The sequence below is a fragment of the Augochlora pura genome, chromosome 5, assembly GCF_028453695.1.
Source record: "Augochlora pura isolate Apur16 chromosome 5, APUR_v2.2.1, whole genome shotgun sequence".
In the NCBI taxonomy this organism is placed as follows: Eukaryota; Metazoa; Arthropoda; class Insecta; order Hymenoptera; family Halictidae; genus Augochlora; species Augochlora pura.
The window spans coordinates 44612-68630 of record NC_135776.1 but is presented as its reverse complement, the minus strand read 5'-3'; the positions used below and the strand labels follow the sequence as shown (position 1 = coordinate 68630).

At 37.6% G+C, this 24019-nt stretch overlaps 4 protein-coding genes and 1 long non-coding RNA gene across 14 annotated transcripts; 2 read left to right on the top strand and 3 right to left on the bottom strand.

Moving 5' to 3' along the window:
* Positions 1-941: 941 nt before the first annotated feature.
* On the bottom strand, positions 942-12373 carry Sirt1 (Sirtuin 1). 3 transcript variants are annotated; one of them, XM_078180348.1, is made up of 10 exons: positions 11680-12373; positions 8756-8891; positions 8445-8679; positions 8152-8367; positions 7842-8049; positions 7339-7497; positions 6489-6765; positions 5590-6377; positions 5150-5476; positions 942-5055 (listed from the first exon to the last, which is right to left on the bottom strand). In XM_078180348.1, exons 1-10 carry the CDS (start codon positions 11825-11827, stop codon positions 4955-4957), a joined length of 2595 nt encoding a protein of 864 aa, XP_078036474.1. In that variant the 5' UTR covers positions 11828-12373; the 3' UTR covers positions 942-4954. The 3 variants fall into 3 exon arrangements, with proteins under 3 accessions (XP_078036474.1, XP_078036475.1, XP_078036476.1); XM_078180349.1 differs by having other exon boundaries at positions 8756-8819; XM_078180350.1 differs by lacking the exon at positions 11680-12373 and adding an exon at positions 9014-9070.
* On the bottom strand, positions 9080-11659 carry LOC144469756 (uncharacterized). Its single transcript, XR_013494045.1, has 3 exons — positions 11024-11659; positions 10770-10902; positions 9080-10547 (listed from the first exon to the last, which is right to left on the bottom strand). It is a non-coding gene; the product is annotated as an uncharacterized LOC144469756 (long non-coding RNA).
* Positions 12374-12903: 530 nt separating the features above from the next.
* Positions 12904-14131, top strand: LOC144469950 (BRISC and BRCA1-A complex member 1). The gene is made up of 2 exons (XM_078180699.1): positions 12904-13546; positions 13709-14131. The coding sequence occupies exons 1-2, from the start codon at positions 13186-13188 to the stop codon at positions 13972-13974; spliced, it is 627 nt and encodes a 208-aa protein (XP_078036825.1). The 5' UTR covers positions 12904-13185; the 3' UTR covers positions 13975-14131.
* Positions 14071-20194, bottom strand: LOC144469949 (uncharacterized). Of its 7 annotated transcripts, XM_078180691.1 has the most exons (11): positions 19883-20194; positions 19509-19748; positions 17949-18035; positions 17520-17809; positions 16933-17143; positions 16554-16834; positions 16295-16418; positions 15992-16212; positions 15732-15918; positions 15101-15532; positions 14071-14992 (listed from the first exon to the last, which is right to left on the bottom strand). In XM_078180691.1, the coding sequence occupies exons 2-11, from the start codon at positions 19513-19515 to the stop codon at positions 14601-14603; spliced, it is 2232 nt and encodes a 743-aa protein (XP_078036817.1). In that variant the 5' UTR covers positions 19516-19748; positions 19883-20194; the 3' UTR covers positions 14071-14600. The 7 variants fall into 7 exon arrangements, with proteins under 7 accessions (XP_078036817.1, XP_078036818.1, XP_078036820.1 ...); XM_078180692.1 differs by lacking the exon at positions 19883-20194 and having other exon boundaries at positions 19509-19757; XM_078180694.1 differs by lacking the exons at positions 19509-19748; positions 19883-20194 and adding an exon at positions 18750-19372.
* Positions 20195-22056: 1862 nt separating this feature from the next.
* On the top strand, positions 22057-23936 carry LOC144469924 (SAC3 domain-containing protein 1). 2 transcript variants are annotated; one of them, XM_078180658.1, is made up of 7 exons: positions 22057-22226; positions 22345-22536; positions 22639-22800; positions 22866-23114; positions 23187-23327; positions 23458-23647; positions 23796-23936. In XM_078180658.1, exons 1-7 carry the CDS (start codon positions 22168-22170, stop codon positions 23865-23867), a joined length of 1065 nt encoding a protein of 354 aa, XP_078036784.1. In that variant the 5' UTR covers positions 22057-22167; the 3' UTR covers positions 23868-23936. The 2 variants fall into 2 exon arrangements, with proteins under 2 accessions (XP_078036784.1, XP_078036783.1); XM_078180657.1 differs by having other exon boundaries at positions 22065-22226; positions 23793-23933.
* Positions 23937-24019: the final 83 nt, after the last annotated feature.

The window sequence follows — 24019 nt, the reverse complement described above, 5'->3', positions numbered from 1 at the left end:
TGCCATTTTTTCGATAAGAAATAGCTTAAAATCAGGAATGAAATTTTACAGTCTGCAAGAGACCGAATAGCGGTAATTCGTGGAGTGACAGAACGTTCAAACAGTTAAGCAAACTGTTGCCGATAATAATCATGGTGGCGCATATGGTAAATTCCTTTAAGAGGAATTTATCATTGGCGCATTCTACCGGTAAATATTATGAACCATAGTTGAGGTATCAGAGTAGAGTAAGTAACATGTAGGTGTAGGTACTACTTGTTACATGTTCTCTGAAATATGTACCGACATCGCTATTAAACAGAGGTTTCCTTCTTGTGTCTTCTACCTAAATGTATAGAACAGTCAGTTACGGCCTCGAGCTGTACAGGAATAGGATGTATTACTGTAAGTTCAAAGTTTTGCTTTATCTTGTCTTTCGACAATATTTCGTACAACTCATTCTTTCGTGCTGAGATAATTACAAATTACTTTGTACAATTAATATACCATGGAATTTGTACTATATATTTATAATTAGTATTTCGAGGTATTTTATTTCATATTGCTCATCGAAATTTTTTCTGTGAAAAATATCTCCTCGTGCACTGGTAACGGTATACAAGAGTCTTCTGAAGTTACCGTTTGAATTTTACACCAATCACAGGCCATCGTTCTCGCGCCTCTCATAGTTCACGCACTAAATACTTCTAGCTCCATACCATTTTCAAATGTTCAATTGATTTAGTGGACTTGCTGGTCAAATTGAAAGATAGTTAGATTAAAATTTGTTAGAAATAAGACATTCTTCATGGCTTTTGTCACTCTGACACAGTATGTATTACTTACCAAGTTTATGCATCGTTAGAGCGTTGTTACATGGTTGCTCGTCACTATTGGCTTTGGGTTAATGATTTTTAGTTCCTTATTATTTTGGACGGTTCAATAAAGATATCACCAATACGTTCTTATTATAAAAAACGTTTAATTTAAGAGATAAGCTTACATATTAATAATACAAAAAAAAGGAGAACAAAACTTATAACGTTTAAAATAGAGAACATTTTTATAACATTCTTTACATTAAATAACAAATTATAAAAAAACTCGGAGCATTTGCACCTTATTCTCACGTATCGGCTAAACCGTGAACAAACAGTTTTCCTCTGTTTTTATATCAGAAAATCTTGAAATCGTCGAGTGTATTACGACGAATAAAATTGTTCATAAATGTTTATACAGGAACAAGGGAGAAACTGTAAAATAGAACAGTGGTATTGTTGCTGATCGATTCACTGTTTAACTGATACGAGAGAAGCTTGTGAATCAATATACAGTAAAAAATAATAAATATTTACAAGTTATACATATGTATGGAGAAAATCAGTACCGCGGTGAAAGGAAAGAAAGTTTGTATGATTGTCAAACGTTCGCAAGTTAGTGAATCACTTAGAATCAACTGTGCGCGACACGCGTTAACATATTCGATCGCTTGTTTACACATTAACAACGATGCTATCGGAAAATTTTACAACACATTTTCTACACGTTCAATCCATCGCTGATTGACAATCAATCGCATACAGTCATAATTTCAATCGACCCATCTAGTCGAATATCATACACGCGAGAGAGGGGAGAGAAAAAGAGTGCGCGTAGGCACATCAGCGACAGCGATAAAGTTTCAAAATGGAAAATTTGTATAATTTCAATTGAAACCAACATTTTATACATTTTCATATGTATACGTACACTCATGTATATATACTATTTGTGCACGTGCTAATTTCTGCACATACTCATATATGCGTGTAATATACATTTACGCGTATATACGAATTTTTCATATCAACTCGTACGTTTATCTGTCAGTTTGTCTCTACCTATTTATGCCTATCTACCTACCTATCTATATATCTATCTATCTATCTATCTATCTGTCTATCTATCTATCTATCTATCTATCTACCTACCTATCTATGTATCTATCTATCAATCTATCTATTTACCTACCTACCTACCCTATCTGCCTATCTATCTACCTGGCTACTTACTTATCTACCTACCTACCTATCTAACCTATCCATCTATTTAGCTATTTACCTATAAATCTATCGACGATCCATCCATCCACCCGTCCATACGTCCATCATGTGTTTATCCGCCAGTGTATATGCTTACTTAAATGTATAAATCTCGAATAAATAAAAAGACACGGAGGCTTTAACACGTAATACCTGTTCGATCAAGTTACGGTACAATTTACCGAACAGCGATAAATAAAGGCATTTGTACATAGCAAAATATAAGCTGTTTAAATCTAATGAAGAAAGTTGCATACATAAGCAATTTACTTTGCTCTGGAAACATTAAACGCATCCACTTTTTTTATTTTCGCGACTTTGTTTCTCTTGAAAAGCAACCTCATTCAAAATAAAAAGAAGTCCTACTACTCAAACATTCTACATGTGGTACAGCCATATGCAGTCCCGTGTGCATACGTGCATACCTACATACATAAAGTTCGTTGCTCTTCTAACGATTTCAAAATCGCGATTACTTTGTCTCACCGCTCCAAGTTGTTCTTTTATTGTCGGTGTATGTACGTTCGTATACACACGTGTGGGTGAATACATATGCACCAGTTCGTCTTATATATCGGCTTTATGTACCAGCCTTTCATCTGTAGTTTACGCACGAGACGTAAGACTTGTTGATGTCCTCGTATTAGAAATTACAATAAATGTCTGATACAATCAGCATATTTCATAGAAATATTTGCGATGATAAACATCGAGATAAAATCGCTTTGACCTATAGATGGGTCTTTATCTGTGCAAAGCGATTTCTCAAAGATCGTCGCGTTTTTCTCTTCGTGTTTCTTCTGTTTAATCCTGTACGTTCGCTATTCTATCATCTCTCGTTCATATAAAAATAACACGCAATGCCATGCTATCCAACATTGCTTTGTACATTCGCCCGTGCTCCAATAAAAAGAAATCGAATTCTAACGAACCTAAAAACATTTAGTGCAAATTTAATGTGACTAATTTTTCCGCGGCTGGCATTGAAACCTACCGCTAAAACATAACTTAACGCTATATCTCTGGACTATCTGCTGGGTATTTCTTGTCCATATTCTCGTTCTAATCGTCATATTAATCCTTGTTCTAATTCTCTTCCTAAGCCTTGTCTTAGAGACTAAATATGCACGTATTATACAATCTTTGATAAGAATACTTATACAATATAATAGGTCAAACATACTTTGTCACTCTTTCAGAGATGCAATACCACATAGTCTATATGTATATTAACATAAATATACTCGTAGCATTGTTTGTTTTGTTTCATCCATTACAAAGCTTGTGACGAAATTAATACTTCTTTTGTTCGCGTCTCTCGTTGCACGTTGTTAAAGAAACTTTCTTAAAAAAAAATATAAAAGATGCGCAAATAGTTAAAATTCTTCTTTTACGGCTCTTTCAGCTCTAATTTCTAATAATAAATTTCGTAACAGTGGATGCAATAGGGAGCAGACCTTTGTAAGTAGTTAGCTTCAGTTACAATTAAATGTCGACGATGCAGAGTATCAATGACATTAGTATTAACGTCGCAATACTAATTCGTATCCTAATCTTTCTCCCGCTCTTATAATACATTCCTTTCTTGTGTAAGAAAATGGTGTATCTTGTTTACGGTTACTTTCCTTTGGGACGATCTGTTCAATGTCTGAACTTTTACTCTGATCATTATACGAGCGTATTGCGCTACTATGTACAGTGGTAATTTTCTATTGACAGCTCAGCGGTCAACCTATTTTTCGTTTAAAATAATCCAGTAGCATTTCATTGTGTAACCACAATGCTTCCACATTAAAATTATTTTCCAGTGTTCTCGCTCTTTCGAGGCGGAAATAATACAGTTCTGATACAAGGTAATTTCAGAAATCTCTGATTCCCATTACTCAAATAGTGGTCAGAATTAGGTCCCTCTCCAGTGACCGATAAATGGTCATGCCACCGATCAACGTACATGCGTTTACACACACGCATACACACGCACGCACGCACGCACACAGGCGTGTATGTTTTGACAATTATATAGTGGTCATTAATCGTTTTACGTGTGCATCCAGTTAAAAGATAAATATCAATAATTCCAAATAAAATCGCTGCATATTACTATTTACGTCTATTTAAAGGTTTTAGCTTTGCGAAAGAAAAACGACTATCGTTAAGTTCGCTTCCGTTTCGTGTTCCACTATTAAGGCGCGTCCAATCTGTCCACCTTTCCTTTCGCAAAGATACCGAATATAATATTTAAAATTGATTGACTTTCCTACGATTGCACGAGATTTATCGAACAATTTTAATCTACAAGTTTCGATAGAATATTTACAATTCGTGGTAGAAGTAACTTTATTATCTAACGTAATTGCTTTGTTACGAACGAACAAAGGGAGGGCACCGTTCTATCGTATCGTGTACAAATCCGTCCGTAAGGCAACACTAGTCTCGTCTATTTCTTCGATCAACTGAGAAATGAATAATCGATATAAAATGTAATACAAAGAATGTAAACAAAAGTCATAAACCGATTTCAATCGTATCAACACGTTCCTAATTTTTACTCGTGCTTTATCGAACTCCGAAATATGTGTGTACTGTTTCGCATAAAAAATATTCACAATAGTGGGTAACAACAGTTACAATTCATCCAATTTCTATGGGATTATTCACGGAACACTGTACTTGACAACAAAGGATGAGTTCCCTTGGATAAGGCGATCATACAGATATATGACCGTATGACACTACCTAGACACCATTCGAAATCATACACTGTACAACTTGCCAAGGATTGCACTACTTTTTCTTCCAACAACGAACTCATCCACCAGTGTTTCTGTTGGACTTCAAAGTTTGTCAAAGGTAGCGCGAATCAAAATTTGCTGCTCTTTATACGCACCTTCCATTTAACCACTGTAAGAGCAATTGGTCATCCACTTTATCTCTTCGTTTAGGGTATCAGCGTTGACTCTAACAGTCTTGTTTCCCAACGATACGTCGCCCTCTCCTGTTAAATTTAAATTCAAGTATTATAAGAATAAGATTATGTTATCATTTTACTTGTACATACGGTATAGACTAATGACAAAAGATTTTCGTACCCTTTTCTCTCGGTTTGCATTCCTGATGTGTGTGTTCATTCTGCAATTCCATTTTTGTCGTTTTATCTTCCTTTTTCTGTTCTATCTTCTCTTCAGCCTCATCCTCCTCTCCCACGCCTTCACACTCATCTTCCTCTTCCTCCTCCTCCTCCTCTTCCTCCTCGTCTTCTTCTTCTTCTTCTTCTTCCGCGGACGACGACACGCTATCACTTTCAGAACTTTCGGAATTAACCGATACTGTATATTGATCATAATCCTCGGGCTCCGAGTACACTTCCGCTCCAGGGAATATATATTTTCCAGGTGTTAGTTGATAGTATGAATTCTCTATTGAGAAAAAAAGTGATTAAATAATTTGTTTTCATCGAAAAAGAAATAGAAATCTAATACAGATACAAATTGAATTGACAAAGAAGGATAGAGAAGGCGTTGTAGTATACCTGGTAGCCTCGTGGCAAGACTTTCTCGTAATTTTGACTGCCAACAATGTCTTCCTAATCTTCCCGTTTTTAATTCTTTCTTTCTATCATCATTTTTCTCATCTCTACTGTCGACGCTGTTGCAGCTGTCACCAAGTCCAGAATCTAATGCCGAATCGATCGATACTTGCCTCGGCTTAAAGTTCATTTTATCCACTCCAGGAGTAGATGTTGTGTTTCCATTGCAGCTGTTTGACTTCAATGTCGACTCTAATTCTGCACTATCGGTTGAAAATTCGACAACTTTCGGACATCCTTGATGCTCTAAATTATATACTTTCCCCTGTTCTTTCGATATTGATTCCATCGAGACTACGTGAACTTTATAATCGGTCGAACAATTTGAAGTATCCGTTATCGATGAGGATGAGTGAAACTCTAATGTAGAACGAGCACCAAAGTTTATTCTTTTCGGGCTACTTTCCTCGCACGATTCACCTAATCTTCTCTTCGGACTCTCTTGTGAAAGGTCGAACCTTCCTTTTGTGCTATTCGTACGATCGCTTCGAAACAATGAAACACAGACGCTTGTGTTCTCCGAGGAATGCTGGATTGGATCTTGACTTTCAAGAGAATATGTATCTTGAGCCTTGATATCGTCCTCGTCGCTATCTCGTGATAACACGGTGTTGGTGGTGTCTTGACTCTGTTCCCATGAATCTTCTGGTAAATAACGCAACGGTAAAAGTTGCGTTGCTTCTTTAAGAATTACATTGTTCCAACACACTTCCTTGTAGATGTCTCCCATTCTGGAAAAGGTAGAAGAAAACGACACACTCGTAAATAGTAGCGTAGATTCTGACCAGGGTTGTTTCATCATTGCTACCACAATTTTTCGATACAACGCAGCAGCTACTTACAAATGACACAACTGATTTATAATGATGTCGCCGTCGCCCAAGAGTTCAACGTCGAACTTAAGATGCGGCAGCGATTCACGATTGATAAAAATTTGTGGAACATGAGATGGTATAGAAGAAGGAATTAAAGCTACTGGTCGAACTTTCAACGATGATCCGATTACGATCAAGAGATCACAGTCGTCTTTGTCTTTGGCCATTGCATCGTGAAAAGCATCAGGAAGTCCTTCGCCAAAGAAAACAATGTCTGGTTTCATGATCCCGTGTGTTACCAAATCTGTAAATTGGAAATGTTCTCGTGATTATTACACGGTACTGACAGTTTTCTCGACTCCGCTGCCCGTACCAGATTGCGCAGTTTCTTTCACTTGATAACGATCGATAACAACATACGTCCCATTCTTCAATTTTGAAAAATTCATTGAACGGTAAGTCACGACGTCGAATCAAGATACGAATTAAATAATCTGGCTAAACAGCGCGCACGGGTAACTAACATGATGCAACTTTGAAAAGTTTACCTTATGTGCGCTTATAAACAAGCCAAGGTCTTACTCGGAGTTACAATTGATGTATCAACTTTTGCGCAGTTCAGAGTAAATGGCAACAGCACGTATAGCGCAGACGCATTCCGCAAAGAGCAGATAATGTTCTCTCATGGCCACGGACTCGCGCGACGCGCTAAAGCAAAGACTAATACCAAAAACTATCACTAGGTAGCTAATGCTTTGTACAAAAGAAATTGACAAGCGACTAACAAATTAGCAGATTGACAAATTGAATAACACCGCAGTGAGACTATTATTAGTAAACATAACGCAAACAATTGTATTATTAATATTTGAATTACCTCTGTAATTCTCATTAGAATTATATTCCGATATAGGTGGCAAAGCGTTTATTCTACATTTTGGACACAAAGGTATTCTTTGTGCAAAAATGTCCTCCCTAATGTCATCGGCTCTCACTTGGTATTTACATCTCGTACAAGACGCTGTTGCAAACGAACCTTGAATGTAAAATATAAATATTTAACAAACATTTTTCAACGAATTGCTCGTTCAATTGTAAATCACAAACTAATGATATTATTATATGTGTATATGTACTTGTATGTACAGGGTATTAATGTATGTCTACTCGATATTTTCAATTGTATTAATTTTTCAACTGAATTCAAGTTATCGACAGTTAAATAATTAAGTAAACTTTCATCTAATTTCTGACGGTTAACAACTTCAAAGCAAAGCCGTTATCACAATACCATGATTCTTGATTTTAATCTTGTATCAGATTGTAAATTGTGTATGTATGCAAGCAAGAGTTTATGAACTCGGATGTTTATATACATACCATGGCATTCGATCACATTTTCAATGCCTGCGACTTGCTCAAGCGTGTCGATATTTTGTGAATAATTTCTAAGAAGTTTTTTCTGTTTATCGAGCATTTGTATAAACCTGTGACAAGGGCTAGGTTTAAACTGTCCAGGATAAATTTCTCGTGCAAATTTGTAAAATGGTCTTGGATCTTGGCCAAAATAATTAATGTCGAACATAGCCTGCAACAAGCAAATTTATATAGAAATAAGTAAGTTGGTAAAATTTATCTTCTTAACAACAGGAATATTAAATTGAACACCTTCTGTGTTTTCCCTATATACCTGTGGATCCGGTAAGTCTGGGAAATCTTGAGCGAGCCTGGAATAAATACCGTCTCTACTTCTGAAATCAGGAATGCCACAACTGACGCTTACGCCCGCTCCGGTTAACACTATTATTCTCTTACTATTACGTATTAGTCTGACCACATCCGACAAAGTGTTTATGTGTCGTAACTTCTGTCGACGCGGTGGTTCAGACATTACATTTATTATAATCTGAAATATATTCATACGAATTTTATGATACGAACAATTATAAAACATGACTAGTTAGACAGATCGCATTTTCGCACCTTCCAGAGGGTCAGGTCATCGACCTGCTCAGGGATTTGCGTGGAATCCATAAGAATATGTTGAAGGAGATCTCTAGGATCAGCACCTATCAACATTTGCTTCTGAACCCACGACGACGCGTTCCTCCAATGATGATTAATTTCTCCTTCTCCCGAAAAGTCTGACAATCCTGACAAATCGGACAAATTTGAAACTGTCGACGACACTTCGTCTTTCTCGTCTGCTGTGTCGATTCTGAAACACCGCAAAGAACCATGAAAATCATCAAAATGAAAGGATACGCAAAGAGTAAGATGTAAAGGTGACTTACGGGCAACCAGTATCGTCGCTGGTCGAATCGATTCTAGATAGAGCAGTCATCAAGTTTGTGGCATCTGGGGAAATAGAAGTTGATTTAGATTCGTCGCTTAATTCAGTGAATCTGCTACCACCACCTCTATACGTCTCTGCAATAACAATCGATTAATTGGCTATGTAATAAATCCTTGATTGAGCATATAACAGAAATATCTCTAACAATTATAATAATTAACAATTGTCAACTAATTATCAAGGATAAAACTCTTACTTTCTACGAAATGTTGTCCACCAGCACACCGCTACAACATCCGTAGTATTTTTTACCCCTATCGAACGTAAACATAATACGGATAAAAAAGTTCGCACTGATAATTTGATATTTAAGGATAATCGAATCATCGCTTTCAAAATGTTGAAAAGCGGCGGGCTGGGTGGCCGGCCAATATTCCATCGTACCTATGATGGGAGAAAATATGCGGTGGCGGCGGAAGTAACGTATGTTCTGTTATACTGACAACGAGAATACCGTGGCGTTCGGATAGTTTGCTTAAACGTTGACAATCGCATGCATATCATGTTGTCGGATGTTTCTCGCGGCAGAGAAATTTAAATAGTCTTTAATTTTTATCAGATCATCATAAATATATACTACTGAGCGAATATAAAAACACGAAGTGCGAAATAAAGTGCAAAAAATTATTTATTACTAGAAAATTTTATTTCTTTGGGAATCAGAGAGATATGGATAACAGTTTACAGAATATAGAAACACAAATATAGACAAAAATATACATACGAAAAAATACACGGATCTATATATACAAAATAACATACAAAGATATACAAGATGTATATGGAAATAGTAAATACACATTAAAAAATAAACATGGAAAATATGTTCAATCGTCAGAGTTTCTAGTTACAAGACCGTCACTTATTAGACATTTATACATATTGTTGTTGTTGGCATATTGATACATGCCATCTGTTATTCCATGAGTAGAGCAATTTATATTTTTATTCCGAAAGTATAATCTTATTTTACTAGTAGCAGTGACCATGGTAAATTTCAATCTACTTCTACCCTGTGTCTTTCTGTTTATATTCTTTATCATAGAGAAAGAATGCTTGGTAGTAGCATTTAAATTTGGCAATGATAAACATATCATTGCCACTATTATAATACTTTTGAACAAAATGCTAACTTCATGACCAAAATTTTCATTTGACTTCTGAATTTATTAAACTATCTACAATTTGTGTATCAACTGGAAGTTTAGATGCCAACTTTTGTACAATATATTTTAAACGATTTTCACATGGTTGCCAATATTCCATGGATTTTATAAATATATCATCAGTGCCAATCTCAAGATTACTTTGGTTATTTCTTTTGCCGTATCATCACGCAAAGATGTATCAAGTAGCATATCTGTATAATGTATAAATGGTTGTAAGTTTGTACTATGCTCTGAATATTGAGTACATGTTGTATTTTGCTTGTTTCGCAACACGTTTATAATCATATGGAACTAGACTTTGATCTTTATTCTAGCTTTTAGAATCTTCATTCATAGTCCCTTGGTGATTTGCAACATTACAATGTTTTAATAGTCTACTTTTGCCAGCTTTCAGCACTTTATCACACACTGTACACTTTATGTTCTATCAACTTCCCTTGATTTTTACCAGTCAGAATAAAAAGATAAAATCTTTAAGTCAGACATTAACAAATTGCATCCTCTTCGTTTCTTTCACACACAAAGGATCCATGTTACCATTGCTTCTGTCACTGTAAATATCTGCATAACACAATGATGCTTAATTAATTCCTAATATGATAAAGCATTAATAAAAAATTAGAAAGTTAAGCTTGCAAAGAAGAAATTTAATATTTTTGCATTATAACTACAAACACTTGTAGTTCTCACAAAATGTGTGTGTGTATATATATATATATATATAGAGAGAGAGAGAGAGAGAGAATTTAAACTGATGCAAACATATCAAAGATAATGTTTTACCTGTGAGAGTTCCAATGTTCGTGGTAGTGCATGGAACTGAATCGGTCGAAGGCTTATTAATGTAATTGTCATTATCTATGAGTAGAATAATTTTGGTTAGAATAAAGCCTTTGCAAGAAGTTTGACAGGAATACTAGAAAGTATACATATATCTAATAAAGATATCTACACGATTAGTAAACACTCAGATTATGTAGAAATCTATGTCTCACTCATATTTAAATTATTACAAAATTATATCAAATATATCTTACCTGATTCCACATTAAATACGCCAATAGCAGAAATATTCACACAAACTGAGAATAATACTATAATAAAGGCACATAGTGGCACAGTAGTGTCTCTAAAACTCGGAAAGCTCGTATGAAACGTAGCCCAAGCATCGTCGCCTAAGCGTCCCAAACGATCCCCAAGATTTGGGACCCAGCTAACCCAGCGTCGCCATATGTACAATAATAATGAACACCCGTTATGTTATTTCTACCTCCACCGCGTACATTCCACCATTATGCCTATGGTGGGATATCGCCCGGCTACCCTGCGCATGACATCGAATCCCCCCGCGCTGTCACTAGTATTCTTTCTCTTCTCAGCATGTATACGAAATTCTATTGTTCGAGTGCTGATTTCCCGCTAGAATAAACTGGAAAATATCGCGAAACGCGGCAATTACTCGAAAACTCGGCAGATTTTTAATATTTTTCATATCGATTCAAATTGAAAAGGTAGTTACGCCAACAGACATTTATTCCATAGGACATGTAAAAACTGTCATGGCGGTTTTGATCTCGCATCAACTGCGAACAACCGTGATGCGATCGGGCTAGAGGAGTTGACGCCTTTTGAACCGCCATCTTGTAAACTCACAAATTTCATTAACAAATTCAGCATATTTTTCTCAAAATACCTTCGAAATCTTCATTTGGAGTGTCGTGCGATGTCTCACAGTATCGGAAATCAGGTTTCACGGTGCTGGTACCGATGTAATCGTTGCCGTCAACTTTTCGTCGTTTCGCTGGGGACGAATATTCTGGCAGCTCCGAGCCCGACGCCATTTTCGACAGCAATGCAATGCATAGTTTGATGCGCTACCGTTGCCATACAGAGGTCGCCTTTGTCCCTTAATGCTTTTTTTCCCCTCCACTTTTTCGTTTAGCAGGATAACATCGACACAGTACAATAAAAAGCTTTTACGAATTTAGAAATTTAAAAAAAGAAATCGATATTTTTGTTATGCTACTCTGCTATTCGCAGATCGAACTCGATTCACTAATATTGGTTTCCTAAATCGAGACTCGAGACACGCTTTTGCAGTTCTACGGACTATGAATATCTGTCGTACATGAAGTGCATTCGTGGGAATCGATTCGAACGTTCGACTGATTAACTGAAACTTTTCGATTCTCCATATACGTAAATTTCAACCTACTCAATTAATAATAAGAATGCTGACCAGTTCTTTCCTCTTCTATCGATTAAACGCCAATTCAGCACCAGTTTTATCTACTTTGATAAAAGACTCGATGAAATCCGTTGCATTGGATCATTCGAGTTCTTTCCAGACAGGCTACGTATGTACATACACATGTGTGTTACATATGCATATAGATTACAGCTAAAGCTGAGAGTATATATAGTTGTACACGTATATACATAAAAACCAGAAAGCATGCGTAAGCATGTAAGTACATAAGTACATATTTACAGAAAGGATACGATATACATACATAGATACAACCTCAGACTTCAGATGAACTACATATGTACATAGATACGTATAAGAGTAGACCAATAAATCACCCAATATTTAGAATTTTTTGTCACGTCTCCACGAGATTCTAGTTCCAGTACGAATAGAACGTACTGTTTAGTATCTCTCCGAGCAATCTACTGAATCTATTGCAATCTATTGCTGACAAAACGAAGCGTAATATTGAGATAAATTAAATACATATTATGTATTAGAGGGCCTCGAATCATGCATTTGACAACAGCGCTGTTTGGCGACTGTGGCAATATTTTGAAACCTGTTACCAATTGTACCAATATGTAGTTCCAATGTCTACCGCTAGGTTCACAAATTCTTCGGCTTTACGTAGATACGTACCGTACCTATTTACCGATACCGATTAGGTATTTTTCTATGACATAGATTACAGTATAAGACACAGCAAGAGACAGTGTAAGAGTGTAATAATAACTGAAATCAATTCATTTCCCGTGAATAAGATTGGAGCACAAAATCAGTTTGTGTCCGAAATATACGTAGCTCCTACTCGACGGAATGATTTGAAGCTCTTTATGGATCAATGATACGAGTAACATCGTTGCATCGATCAAAATCCTAACCTATTGTTCACAATCGAGTCGCAACGTACGTCTGTAAGTTCGAAACGGGAGAAAGACATCGAGAATGGATGACAGATCATCTTTTTCCGTTGAAAGCAACACGTTTCTAGACAATCTTTCGGGAATTAATTTGCCGGAGAAGATTTTATTCGTGATCGACACTGTCAAAGAAAGGAATTCTACCCCTTTCAAATTTACCACAGGAGCTAAGCACACATCGTTGTTTATGATGAAACGAGTCGTGGAGCATTTTGTTTGTCTGAAATCAACTATTCAACGGAATCACGAGTACGCGATAATGACTTTAAATTCTCAAGGTGCTCAGTGGATATGCGATTTCACGGGCAACGTCAAAAGTATAGTCAACCATTTGGATGTCATCGACGAGGAGATACCAACAGACGACTTAAACACGTACGACCTTGGTCAGTTGTTTGAAAAAATACAGTCAAAAGTACCTTTACCACCAAAAAATTATACTAGTTCCTCTCTTGCTACGTTTGTCACTAGAGTAATTTTAATGTACTCTCGATCCAACAGTATACCAAAATTTCTAACCAGTAAAAAATACTTTGATAAGCTTACAGAAAACTGGTATTTCTTCATTGATGTGTTGTATATACACGAACCTCCGTCCTCCGAGAATGTATGCGAAGAAATTTATGCTCAAATGGCAAAGCTAGATACAGCAAATTATTCGTACATATTAGAAGTTGGAAAAAATGCAGCAAAATTACACGATAATATGGCAAAATTACTGGCACACCCTCTACAAAGACCATTGCAAAAGAATGCTTGTTATACTCTTTATCCTCCATCCAATATGCAAGACACGTATACAAATGTCTCATAGTAAGTTATCGATTAAATATAATATCGTCTACATCTAATACACCCATTGTTAATTCATTTTCGACATATTTTTTTCGTTGTAAATAAAATACGCATAAAAGTGTAGAAAAAAAATTTATTTATATGTATAATAAATACATGTTGCGTATTGAAATGTTTCACATTCGTTATAATTATTGTCATTAAACACCAACACGAAAAGGCTACCGCAACGTTGATCTCAATATACGTATAATATAAAATATACAATATACAGACGTACATGCATACATGGATCTGTATGTGTACGTGTACGTGATTAATGCTAATAATAATGTAAATATCACAGCATAGAATATACACGTAAATTATTTCGCAATAAAAGTGAAAATACAATTAAAACCCGTATGACATGTGACTATCATATTTTTATATTCTGTATACATAATAGCTATGTATGTATACTTGTGTAACTAGGTAAATCGGTAATACTGCAGAGTGGACAAAACTTTCGATTCAAAGAAATAACGCGTTTCTGCTTAAACATTTATCGATGGATTATCAAACGAAACGAGATATTAAAATCCAGATTAAAATTACAACGACTCGTGCATGCGTTATATTCGTTATAGGCGTTAGCATTAAATGCTAATAATAATCAAGTGTAGGAACAGTGGCAACGAAGATACAGAAACATAGTAAAAGATACGAAGCGACCAAAGTGCTCGTCGACGAAGAGATTCGTAATGTTCTTAGAACTTGAGCAAATAATTCCACCAATTGTTGCATTCTGTCATCGGTGACGTCGTTGACTGTGATGTTCGACGATTCTCGCGTTAGATTCTTCATGGCACTCGAAGAAATATTATTTGAATCGTCCTGTTCTATTTGCTGTTGGCCGTTCTTTTCCGTTCGCCAATCACCACAATACGGAAAGTTGGGCGGCACCGGGAGCATATCTTGGTCATTTCCTACTTTAAAAACCAACGACATTCCGACCTCGGCGTGAAATTCGATATGACAATGGAACAGCCAATAACCTGATCAGTACAAGTAGAATGAACAGAAAAATATTATAATTCTAACAGACTTTTTAATATACATAGCTCAGAAGCGAATAGTATTGTAGAATGTAGAAACACACGTACCTGGATTATTGGCATAAAATCGTATAATGGTGTAACCACCATCTGGTACGGTGACGGTATCTTTTAAAGGAGCACGATCGAGATTTCTGCGTATTAAACCTTGCTTATCCAATTTTTTGACAACCTCGGCTGTGACATTTCTACCGACTCTTTCCATCGCGATCACGCGAAACTGATATCCGTGCAGATGAAACGGATGATTTGCATCGTAAGCGAAACCTTCGTCTACTAAAATCACCTCCACCACGGTTCCGAGTTTGACTCGAAGAACGTGGGTACAAGCGCAATAATACTGTTTACATCCTTGAACGGTGCTCTCGTTACAGAACTGATTCTGATCCACGATATCCCGCTGAGGCAGTAGAGGAACGGATGGCAGCTTCATCGAGATATGATTCAATTGCGGAGTGAGAACTCGCTCGGTTTCTTTAACTAGAAGACAAGTTGTTTACGATGTTAGGTACTATAGGTTCTCGTTGAAAGGACAATCTATATTATTATATTATGTCGTTGCATAATTAATCATGTTGGAGAGAACGCACGATACCATTAGCTCAATATGAAATATTTAACGATACTATCGTAATAAATGTTGCTAAAGGTACGCTTCGTGCGTTGCACGCGCGTGTACCTTGATTGAAGCCATACAAGCCGCTGCGATGGAAATGTGGATTGTCTTTCTTGTAAAAATCGTAAGTGATATAAAATTGATAATCTGGCTCGAGAATATTCGATTGATCGTTCTCGTCCATTGCTCTGAACAGTGGCACACTGATGCTACTATTCCCTTCCGTTCCCTCGTTCAAGCCGTTTATTCTCTGGAAAAAGGATGCGCGTTGGCCGCGTTATGCTCGAAAACGATCTCGATTACAAAACGCAGAAATCTCGTACCTTGTTCGGCTGATGGTTCGATTCGCGTTCGTAAGCGACTTTACCTTTAGGATCTTGTTTGCTCGCGTGATCGTATCGCAATATGCCAACTTGAAAAGCTTTCGTAAATCTTTCGTCGCAATCCATTAATCCTCGAACTCGAATCCAATAATTGTCTATGCTCTGGTTCGCATTGACCACGAAGTCGAATCTTTCGCCCGCATAGCTTACCAGACTTTGTCCTGAAACGAATGTTTTTGTTTTGAAACACGATTCGTGTCACGATTCTTTTCTATCGAATATGTACAACGCGGGTTTTCGTACCCTGGACCGGTTCGATGTCGCGACCGTCAGAACTGATCACGGTTATTATATGATCGTCGATGGACAACTCGATCGGACAATTGAGAAACTCTGCGTTGATCAGTCGAAATCTATACCTGGTATTCTGCAAAACAAATACATTACGTAAAATACAAGTTAAGTTGAAATAAAATGCAAGTTTCTCTGCAGCGATGATAGTATGTAGCATGCGTACGCGCGTGTACACGCATGTGGAACGTTTCTGTTTAGCTTGGCTTACCTGCTTGACGACGAACGTTGCCAAAGGCATTGCAGCGGAAGCGTTGTTTTTATCGTTCGAACCAGTCCGGAAACGACCCAGTCCATTAATCAGTATATTTGGCGGTTTATTGTCTCCGCCGGCGTAGTGATGATTTAAAAATTTATCGATTCCTAATTCATGGGTCCAATCCAAAATCAATAGGACGTGTTCGTCGACGTCGTACAAATCCTTGTGCCAGTTTATTATCGGGGGTGTACGAACGATCAATGGACCAAACACACCGTCGCCTCGTTGAAAACCTAAAAGAGCAAGGAGAGAAAGAGGGTGAAATTACCATTTAGGTAGAATCGAATCGGCGTGGAGCAAATACACGTGCAAGTGTACGTTGCAAGTATACCTAAATGCGAATGCCAGAAATGCGTGCCTGCCTCCGTAGCCAGATAGTCGTATCGGAAACTCGATCCTGGTGGAATTGGACATTGGGACACGTACGGAACACCGTCCATGTACGGTGTTTTCACGTGATGTTGGCCGTGCCAATGCATGGTGGTACTCTCGGAATGCAGTAAATTGATTACATCGACTATTATTCTGTCGCCTTTACACACCTATGGATAAACAGACATTTCGACACACCTGTAAACCGCAAGTAGGAAAATCGAGCTCCGAATACTATTAATCCTACGACCATCCGTGCCAAGTTGCTATACCTCTTGGCAATACTGACGGTATCAGAGTATCGCGAGGTTACAGAATAAAACCGATCAGCGATTCAGTTTTTGTAGAATTATTTTCGAAGACGCGTTCTCTATTTCTATAATTGTATGTCATTACTCGTAAACAAATAATGGCAGACACGTGGAAATATCTGTAAAGAATTTTTCCGTAACGTCCATAATGATTGTGACCGTATCGTATGGTAACGCATCGCGACGTACCGTATCGCACGGTAGATGGAAATTTATTACGAAGCTTCGCATTCACCTCGATACGCGGTCCTGGCAATTGTCGATTGACTACCAAAATTGATCTTCCGATGCCATCGGCCGGAACGCAGTGCATCCGAAAACAATCGGTAACGTTAAACGGGCAATCGTAGCACGCTTTGCTCATCGTATGATAAGCCTCTAGCTTGAAAATGTAATGACATTCCATCGGCGGAGCTCCGTCTTCGCAATTTCGTCGACAAGGATGTTTCCCCCAATCCAATTCGTCCGCCGCAATCGAAGTAACATGGTCGAGTTTGAAATCGTCCGGTGTCGTAATCATCATTTCTAAAATCAGCAACAATTCGCATGAAAACCATCGTACGATTCTTCGATCGCGCTACTGTACGACTGTTAAACATTATCGCATGTGCGTACAATAAATAGGCATTTGATGAGGCTTTCGCTGTTAGTTCCATCCACTCACCGCAAATACACACTCGGTGCAGTAGGATGGCAATTTGAATTGAAAGCTGCGCGATGCTTTGCCTCGATCGATTCGACATCCTGTGATCTGCAAATCACCCAAGCCCAAGATTCAGCTAGCTCGATAATTAGCCCCGATAATTTCGAATTCGACGAACAGTTCGTTTCGTTTGAACAATACTTGTTTTATTTGAATTGATAAACGGTGAGGAAGACGCGACGCGACTGTGCTGTTGCTGCTACCGCGATGAAAATTCTTCGTCGATAGAGGAAATTGTATTGTACAGTAGAATACGAATATCGAATACTGTAAGCGAAACGTTGCCCAATAAGAGGAACAACGTGTGTCAATAAGTGGGAAACAGAAACGCTTATCTAATCTGGATGTCGCGAAAAAAGAACGTTTAGCAAATGAGCATTTAAGAACTGAACGTGTTTCCCGTTTCGTGTTTCGCGTTTCGCGTTTCGCGTTTCGCGTTTCGCGTTTCATGTTTCAAGGTGTACCCGAAATTTTCCCCGTACATCTACGAGTATCCGATCTGCTTTTCTCACTGCCGCATTTCTGCTCGCGCGAGCAATCGAATCGTTCGAGAAAACTCGCGCTTATGTCGCGCGAAACGCGTAAATTACAGTATACCCGTGTGAATTATAAATTAAAGATTATACATTGTAGGCACAAGAAAGTCTTTTTTGTTTTCCAACGTTGTTTCTTTTCTATTTGATTTGTATTGTTGCATGCTGTACCGTTTCCCAAAAAGAGACAATAGAGAATCTAGTCGTATTGTCGTTAACTAAATATCACCTTTGTCTTCTCGTTCTTATTTTCATGTTTCATAACAAATAATCTCGTTTCTACAAGCAAAATGAAAAGACTTTCCGAGATGACGACGGGATACCCTGAATAATCACGAGGTGGGAAACTACGAACGATACTGTTGCTCGATCTGTTGCTCGATCTATTGCTACACCACAAAACTATACACTTTAGACTTTGGACTTGGACTTTCGACTTTCGACTTTCGACTATGGGCTTTGGAGTTTGGACTTTGGACAGAATCAAACAGTTTTAACAGTATCGCCGTTCTAGTCAAAAGTAACAATCTGGAAGTAAAAATCTCGTCGCAGTAAAGCGATACGCATTGAGCGATTCCGTTATTCTTATTAACGTAAAACTTTGAATATTTACTAAATTGCAATGACACTAGATAATCCAACGATAGAACACAATAAAGTCCCGAATCAAAGAGAAGCGGCTGAGCACGTATGATCCTTTGGGATTTCTTTGTCGTTGTCGTCGCTAACGTTACAGATGTGTTATACTTTATTGTCGAGTTAAACGCGATGATGTTCGCCGCTCCCTCGACCTTACGTTTTCTCGTATTAGCGCGCGACTATGAAAAATCAACGATGTTTTAAGAAAGACTGAATCAATGCAGCGCCATCCGTTTCTCTATACAGGAATTCCCTGGAGGTCACGCGTGCCCCACGAATCGCCACCGGTCCTCTTACTTTACCTGATTATCGTACATGTATAAACAACGATACAAATAACGTCACTCACCGTTCATCGTCGTATCAAGGGAATCCCCATAACCGTATTCGAACGGTGTTCGTCATTCCTTGTTGATTTGCAATTGCAAATTAGCTCTGGTATTTTAGTTTCTTCTTAGTTTGTTCGTATCACAGAGATATATACCGTAATTGAGTTATTACACGTAACACGCGTTATGCGTTGCATATCTTTTACGATATACATGGATATGTTTGGAATGCATAATTTTCGGTTCATCGTTGTCCATTTCTATACATAATAAATCATTTCAGTAGCTTTTTCTCTTCGACGCCGACAAATTACTACCTTTTACATTCTATGATTATAGAAATATACTAATATACAAGTACTAATATGTATAATATTCTCGAGTACGTGTGTACCTGTGTGCCGCATATGTCTCTATCTAAACAGCAGCAACAGTCAAGATTCTGAGAATGATTTTTCAACAGGAATGGATCGCGTCACGGTTTTTCCGGTACCATTACACGTGACTCGATCGTTATATGTACCGGTTTCTCAATTTCCGCAATGCATAATTAATAATTTAACGTCACGATCGAAAGATACAATCTGCAAGATAAATTTAATTGTCGATGCACAGGTTTGCTTGAAAACCTTATCGTTACGAATTTTGAATCAACACACTCAAATTGAAGTTTGCGTGTGTAACTGAAAACTGTAACTGCTTGTTACCGCGTTACCGTGTTACAGCGAGTGCGACTGTAACTGAAGGTATCGCGTATCTTCCGTACTGGTTTCAGTAATTATGTTGCTCGGAACAGGTACGAAGGAAGGTCAACAAGAATACGGTAAAAGCATATTATTGGCTAAACTAGTCATTTACCGTAATTAAATGATATTATCTGACAATCGGTATACACACGACCAAATCATGCAACATCTGCGAGCACGATGACTTGTATAACACAAAAATAAATGGGACATGAAGCATGTTGAAACAGCCCATCTTCTTCTCTATTTCATGCGAGATGATTATACGTGGAACCGAGATAGCTGTCTAAACTATCACCGGCGGCATCTCGGACCAGATAGATCTAGCCATGGTCGAACAGAAGGAAAGAAGGAAAACTGAAGAAATGTAGTTCTAACTTTACGTAAGATCATTAACCTTTGCGTAATAGTCGAGTGGACGAAGATGATAACGCATCTCGTTTGTTATCGTGCAAATCGTGCGCAAAGATGCGTAAAAACATTCCTCTCGATCACTTTCAATTGCTTTTCCGCTCCTTCTACCTATTACTGTATTTTAGTACACACGCGCGTCGCTACATATTGTATCATCTTTCCGTTCACGCCATAATACTATTACGTATGCATGTACTTGAACAGGTGTACACGTATACTGTTGTAGAGTACGCAACCGGTTAGTTAATGAATAGCGACACTTTTTAATATAGTTTAACAATAGCTTATTTTATTGCCGGCCTATCACGTATGTTCGTGTGTCGATGCAGTTCATAAACTTGACGCATACTTACGCATACACGTACAATCGCGTGTTTTTCCAGTGACATCAACGTGATTTCGGCTGTCACGACTGCGTCGATTCGTAATCTTCGTGTTTCAATGTCAGCTTACCTGCTTACTACCTATTTACTAAAGCTTGCAAGTACCTGCTCTCTCTCTCTCTCTCTCTCTCTCTCTCTCTCTCTCTCTCTCTCTCTCTCTCATTATCTTTGCGCACACGAATCGCGAACGTTGGGTCCGCGTTATTTTTGATCGGTGATTCTAATTTCTGAAACGAAAGGTTCAGTAATCGAGATATTTGATGGTTGAGAAATTTAGTTGTCCATTCAAATACTCGGTCGCTGTGATATTCGCTTATTGGATTAAATCCGTTTCATATTATTCGGAAAATGAAAAGGAAGCAGCGGCAATGGAAGGATACGCTCGTTTGCAATTATCGTATACGTATGTGATCGCGTGTTCTAATAGGGATGCGATGTAGCACAAAATATAAATAATAAATATGGAAGCCTCGTTTTTAAATTACAGATATCCCAACAGTTTATGAAATTTTTACTTGACGCGATCTAAAACGTAATTCTTCAATCAATGAAATTCCTGTTAAATTTGTATTTCCACTTTCATCGTTCGAATGTGTGCGCCCAATGAATTTGTGTGGCTTTCAATCATAAAACGTGTCGCAATGCAAACGAGATATACAGAATACTTGATTCTCACTAATCGTAGAAAGCTTGAGTTTCTGAAATATCGGTAACGAAGATCGCGACACGGAAATGATAATGGTAATATGTACATTGGCTGTCAAATCCAGTCCTACACCTCGTCTATAGTTTATCGAAGATCTCCAAGATGTCTGACCGCTTCACGACTTTCTTTCAGGAAAGTAGGAGTGGGATTGGATGATGCAAGTGGATTTCTATTGGTAATCCATTGGAATCTTCCAATCCCATTTGCAAGGCTTCCTCTCCGCCACTTGAAGCAAATTCCGAACAGAACCGCTGACACCATTGGACATTTCAGACACCAATGGACACGCTGGCCTCGGATGCTGCAATCCTACCATCTATAATTAGTATGTATCTCTGTCATTATCTTCGTACTACGGGTAAACATGACATGACATCGTCAAAGTGAACACGAAAAGTTAGAATTTGGCTAACGTTACGTATAAGTGAAAATGACCGAATTGATACAAGGACGGTGTTTGTTGATGTGCCCAGAAAGGGAACGTTGTATGTAAGTTATGAGTCGCATACCATGAATAGCATTGCTGTTAATGTTTATAGTTTTAAAGATTAACGGATACTATGTTAATATTACGAATATAAGGATTTTATTAATTTGTTGTTTAAAGGCGAGAGAGGAAAGGTTTACTGCATAGATTCGAAATTGACGAGAGTACCAAAACCTCTCGACAACCAAAAGCTGATCCTATGAAAACTGTAAAATGCTTTGGTCGTCCAGCGGCTGGATTGGTTATGACAGATCCGAGTCAATTGCGTCCGGCAGCTGTATTATTGACGACCATTAGACACTTGTTCACCAAGTATGATAAACTTTGAAATATTCTCGTCTATTCTCCATTGTATTATTGATTCTCTATTTTTTTTCGTTTTCTTTAACTTTTACTGGGTTACGCATGTTTCAGAGTAGCTACGCGAACAGACATCGACTGGATAGTAACATATGACTTTCTGTTCGATCGTCTAAGAGCAGTGAGACAAGATGTTGCCATTCAAAGAATAGATGCCACCGCAAGTATTTCAATCTTTGAACCTATTGTTCGATTCCTGATCTATTCTACGCAAAGGTATAATCGCATTTGTTGTCAATCCTTAGTATCGAATTGCCAATTTGTTTAGGAAACAATTACAGATTGTGCGATCGAAACATCTCTCAATTTGATACAACCATTAATAATAGACACCTTTTTGAATGTATATCGCATCTATTAATTCTTTACGACCAACGAGATCTAATGATTCGGACATTGGACTCCAATGTCGCCGTGAAGCAACTAAAATTAGATAATAATCGCGAGCAAATGGAAGCAGCATACATCCTTTTAAACATGGGGAATGTCGAAGCCTTAACCAGAGCATTGATGCTTCCTCTTCGTCTTAGGTACAATGAAAGAATGATCAGCACATTTCTCATTGTATGATGAGCTTTGTTACTCTATTTGTTTCTTTACAGAAAATCCACAAATGTTCAATTATCGATGAAGATATCGTTTGCCTGGTATTTAAAAAATTACGCACGCGTATGCAGCTTAATTTCACGACTTCCCCCATTATTGATATGCACAGCTATGATTAATATGACAAACGTTAGAAGGTGCATTATGTCTACTATAAACACTCTCTCTCTCTCTCTCTCTCTCTCTCTCTCTCTCTCTCTCTCTCTCTCTTTCCCTCTTTCGTATCTAGAATACTCGTTTGATAATCTTAAAACAATTTTTTTTTAGAACAGCATTGAGAATCATGAGTTCAGGATATAACAATAAAGTGCTCACATTCCCAGGATTAAAATTACAACAACTTTTATTGTACAGAGATATAGAGACGGTTCTATCAGATTGCGAATTGCATGGTCAAATTTCTATCAATCAGAATATACTATTTCAAAAAGCTACATTCAAAGAAGCAGCAGAACTGGTACGTGAAAATATTCATTTTTCAATTGAACGTTGTCAAAGAATTTCTATTTTCAGCAGTCTTTACTGGTTCGGATTTTCAATAATAACTATTCAATGCGTGGCTGCGAAAGTCTTAAATTTTCGAAATTAATTTTCTATTTCAGAAGAATTCCACAATATATTATACCCGGCAAACTATGCATAATTTTCTACCGTCTATTCTCCTGGAGTCTGTATAAAGAATCGTAAGGAATTGGAATTTATCGTGTCGCAGGCAAATTATGTGTGCGATCAACACAAAATGTACGAATGTTCACAAATTGAACACTTCAAATGTAGCGGTAACATTTAATCGGTAAAAAAATTTATTCCTACGGTAACATATAATGTT